General features: G+C 30.5%; 1 protein-coding gene across 1 annotated transcript in view; it reads left to right on the top strand.

Moving 5' to 3' along the window:
* Positions 1-916: 916 nt before the first annotated feature.
* LOC117169119 (hemicentin-1-like) overlaps positions 917-5,202 on the top strand; it is a 26,324-nt gene continuing 22,038 nt past the window's right edge. Inside the window, exon 1 of the mRNA XM_033355291.1 lies at positions 917-1,628. Coding sequence (XP_033211182.1) covers positions 1,265-1,628 — 364 coding nt within the window. The 5' untranslated portion in view covers positions 917-1,264. The remainder of the gene's footprint in view (positions 1,629-5,202) is intronic.

Below are 5,202 nucleotides of genomic sequence, written 5' to 3'. Positions count from 1 at the left end.
TAAATCAAAACAGCTAAAAATTCTTCCGCGTAATAGACGTTTATAGCTCTAACAACTAATCCTATTACTTCTTCAAGCTTCAAGGATGATTCGCCTTTTCGCTTTTATATAGTTTTTCAACTTTTTTCTACTATTTTTTCAACTCTGCTCTTTGTCTCATCCCTACACACCAGATAACCAGATGCATCTAAGATGAAGTAGAACAAGCCTCTTCTATACTTGATATGTATATCTGTATATCTGTATAGCTATATCTATAATATATGCAAGCAGTTATCGCACCGAGTACTAGGGAAGGGCTCCTCGCATCATTGAGCGTGCAACGTGCACCTCTTTGCTTCTTCGGATTCAATACCTGAATACGTGATGACTTGCAAACTTATACTTGAGTCCTGGGGCTGGGGCCTCATAACATCGGGCACGTGAAATACATATAGAAACCAGATGGGCAGCAAAGCTTAGCCTACCATGGCATAATGATAACACGCTCGAATAATAAGGATAGCTGCAGAGGAGACAGGGTTGGATACGCACGCATGGGTCCGCTTTGGGGTCCGTCTTCCGCTTCCAACCTAGTGCTAACTCCGACTCAGTTCCACCTAGTGCCTCCCGCATTGTTGTTCGGCCTAGATCCTCTCTTCGAGGTCTTTTCGACCTCTTCTGCCCTAAAAGTAAAACTAGTCGTGATTTCCTTCCTTCCTCCCATGTAAACATTGTACATCGAATTAATATTAATCACTCCCAGAAGTCACAGTTCCAAGGCATCAGTTTAGAAAGCGTTGCGTTCAAATTTTCGGGTACTTCCCCGCTCAAATCTGAAGTAGTCCTCGTGATGGCGCCACTTGAGCTGAGACGGTTTTGAATCTCCCTTCGAATCGACGGTCACTTGACAACCGTTCCTTTCCGAGTGAAAATCAAAGGATCTAAGCTCAGCGATGAAAAAAAGACGGAACTCGATGAATTGGCAAATTGATTTGTCAAAGTGATTCTCAAGGAATGTGACAATTAAGTTTTCCGTTTTGGATTATTTTGTCATTCTTCTTTCGTATTTTCTTTATGTGAACAAGTGCTGTACTTTCAAATGTGATTGTGATATAGTGAAAATTAGTCAAAAATTGATCTCTACTTTTTCAGTTAAAAGCATGTCCTTCTTTAAAATTTTTTGAAAATGACTTTGTGACTGGAAACCGGAGGTGAAAATGCCAATGAAAAGGATTTGAAAAATTTATTTGATTTGTGACTGAGCAAAAAATTATTAGACGAGATGATAAGATCGGATTGGATTGTTTTTGTGATATACCTGGGAATTTTTTTGGGTGTTAATGGAGAGCAGAGATTTGTAGAAACTCCTGATAATTATCAGGAAGTCTCATCAGGAGATGATGTTCAACTAAAGTGCAAAGTGCATGATAAGAGGGGTCAATGTATTTGGCAAAAAGACCGGAAACCTGTTGGAATGCATCCGGATAAATATGAATGGGTTGGAGGTCGTGATAGTGATTGCAGTTTGCTTATAAGAAGAGCATCTTTGGATTTTGATGATGGAACCTGGGAGTGCCAAGTTACCCCGGGAGATTTTACTCGTCAGGATGCTCTTACCTCATACCCTGCTCGACTTCTTGTAAGAGGTGAGATACAATTTCTAAATACTTTTTCATTTAGAGAATGTTCTCATTTAGAAGGTGTTTTCATCCGATTTTGAAAAAAGAGTTGAATTCTGCAAGAGTTGATACTTATTTAATGAATATATTGCATTAAACGATTCTTAATAAACTTAAAATAAATCAGAAGTAATGAAAACAAATTTTTTTTATTTAATTCTTTAAATTCATATTTTTTAAATGTTTAAACTCTTATTTATATGTTTAAATCATTTAAAATTCATCAATTCTGTGAGATTGTTTAATAATTAAATTATTTTTAAAACTGTTGTTTAATTCTCAATAAAGTGTTATTAATTTGTTTACTATAATCTCAATTAAATCACTTAGCGACTCTCTGTTCCATTTACAATATTTATATTCTTCAAACTTCAACCCTAATTTCTTGCATTGAGATTTAGAGGATTCTGTTTATTTTCCAAACTCGAATTCAAGCATCTGTGCGTATATTCCAAAACCTTCATTTTCAAAATTCCTGACTTCACTGATTTTTTCCTGGACAATTTTTTGTTTGTCCTAATTATTAATATTTAAATACTAGAATTTTAATCTTGTAACATTTTTAACATCAAATCTTTTATAAACGAAATAAAACAATTTTAATTTTATAACTTCAAAATTTAATAAAGCTAAATTTCAAAAAATTATAAAAATAATCATTATTGTACAAATACTTAATTCATGGATGTCTCACTTTCATTTTTTAAATTTATATTTCGGTTACATTTATTTTTTAGTTCTACATGTACATATTTTATTATACATTTTTCACAAAATGGCTAAGTACAATAGATTTGAAACAATTTTTATCCATTTATTTTAATGTTAAAAAATGCTTAGAATATTTATAATAATTTATCATTATTATTAATTATGGGATGTGTGGAAGAAAGATTGAATACAAAACTTTCGATTCAGGAAAATATCTTAATTTCCAAGCAAGAAATTAAGTTCTTATAAAAATTGAAACTGTCTAATTGTAATTTAAATTTCCCAAATATTTATACTGTTTTTGTTAAATTATATTTGATTGTTTTGTTTGATTATATTGTATATTTTTAATCTCAATCATTAAAATCTTTCAATTCATTTTTAAATACAAAAGACTCCAAAATTTTGTACAGAGGATTCCATATCAGTTAAAAACTCTCATGAATGTCAAAAAACATACGTTTTATTTACTATGCAAATATTTTAATTATACGTCATTGAACTCAAGAAACAAAGCTATTAATTAGTAGGATCAATATGTAAATTGAAGAATTTTTTCGTAATTCACTTAACGTTCTTTTAGTGTGGGAGGGTTTTTTGTTCCGTTTTTAAAGATTCTATTTTCTAAGCCTGTAGTGATCATGTTTCTGTATTGCTTATTCAGACTTCAAGTACAGCTGTTCTGATTCCACTTGAATTGACAGGCAGGCATCGTGAGAACCGCCTGTAAATATAGAAAAGTTGCATACTGTTATTTTTAGGTTTTAATTATGGTTTTGGACTGTTGGTAATTTTATATTTCTTATTATCATTTATTATTTTTACGTTAATTTTTATTGACAATTTCCTATCCTAATGGAGGAATAACAATGAAAAGTAATTAAAAGCGATTATTCTTGATGTTTCAATGAACAAAAAAATTGTATGCTTGTAAAAATTTGCTTATGTTTAGTGTTTATGAAAATTAGCATATTTTGTCCATAAATTGATATACAACTTTTAAATAAATAGACATCCCCTTTCTTTCTTTGTTGCTACCGACGCCGTACAGTTGGAAAGAAATCAACTTCTGTCGGAAATTCTGCCTACTCTTCAATTTTCAACCGATCTTAATCAATTTTAGCTTAAAATCTTCTTAAAGAATTGTACTATAAGAGAGAACTGCTACTTTTTTTTTAAATTTGCAAAATAACCTTATAAAATTAGCTTTGCCTTTTGGGTTATTTCGAAACATTTTGGAACATTTTGGATCATTTTGAGTCAAGAAAAGATCTAATTGTTGGAGATTTCACTCTGCTCATCTCTTATCGCTGGAAAATATCATTATATTTGTGACAGCTGCAAATTAGAAGCCTTAGAGAAACTTCAAACTAGAAGTACAGAGTGTTGTGATTAAATTTCTTAGAATAATAATAGTAGGTATTTGAGTCAAATAATGTAAATAATCATGTTTTATTGATTATAAATTTTTTTAAGTCAATCGCGAAATAGAAAGCGCGAAAATGTAGATTAATTAGCATTTTGGGGCATTTTGGGTCTGAGGTGAGCCCAATCGTTGGTATTTTACTTTATAAATCTTTCATCAATGCTAAGAATTATTATAGTATTGTTTCGACCCTGAAATTATAAAATAATTCGAAAATTAGTCGGTGTGTAGAGTGCTGAAATCCGTATTAAGAAAAATTCTGGATTCCAGCTAATTTTATAAAAATCATTAAGATCGGTTGAAAATTGTAGAGTAGGCAGAATTTTCGACAAAAGTTGATTTTTTTTCTGCTGTGCGCCGTTTTAACGAAAAAACTTAAAGTTTGTAAAAATATCCAATCATATTACTCCTTCCACTTGAAGAACGCTCTCTTTAAAATACTAAAAAATTAACGATTCTTAAAAATTAAATTGTCTATTTTACAAAATTCTACGGAAAATTCTTGAGCATGGTTCAAGTATAACTATGTAATATTTTCCACGTTTTTTAGAAAACTCTAATTTAAATTTACAATAAAAAATGAATTGGTGAATAAAGAAGCATATTTATTTATTAATGAAAAATATTTTTTCGGCAATTAGCGAAAAAAATGGTAAAAATGTACCTGAAGCATTTCGACATATTTGAGAAAAATTCTTGCTTCCCTTATTATTCAGAATAACAATGACTTTCTCTTGTTATTATTAATAATAATGATCTTAACGCAAAAATATTATAATTACTCGTTTAACTATTTCAGATTCAGTGGTGCATGAAATACAAAAAAGTTAAATATGTAGGTAAATGATATACAGAGCAGCAGCTAAGAACTTGCAAATTAGAAGATTCAGAAGATTAAATAATTTTACCGCGCCTTCTTCTTTGTCCGTACTTAATTGAAACTGCAGTAAAAAACACAAATTTTCTTACAGTAATGTACATTCATGAAAAACAACAGCAATCATTTAAAAAGTATTATATATCCTAATTCTTAAAAAAGAAATACCAAATTAAAACAAGGAAATAATTGGAACAAAATCAGTTTTAGCTTTTTCAATGGCCTTTAATTAAAAACAGAAAATAATTTTTGAAATGAATTTAAAGTAAATTTTTCCCTTTATTCATGATAAGCTTGACAATTCAGATAATGAAAAGTGGTGCCTAATCACTTCATGATTGCGCTAATTCACTTATCTTCAAAAACGTGTATTTTTAATCACTTTACATTAAACTGTACTTAAAGGAGACATGAGTAACAACTTTACTTTCGCAAGGCGTAAACTCATTTTCGATTCATTGAGACGAAGCGCGAAGACGTCCGCAAATCAGAAACAAGTGTTCCGTTCCACTTTCGGTAAAATTACA

Source organism: Belonocnema kinseyi, chromosome 3 (genome assembly GCF_010883055.1).
Source record: "Belonocnema kinseyi isolate 2016_QV_RU_SX_M_011 chromosome 3, B_treatae_v1, whole genome shotgun sequence".
Lineage (NCBI taxonomy): Eukaryota > Metazoa > Arthropoda > Insecta > Hymenoptera > Cynipidae > Belonocnema > Belonocnema kinseyi.
Note: the sequence above shows the minus strand (reverse complement) of the source record. Positions and strands in the feature narration are given on the sequence as shown.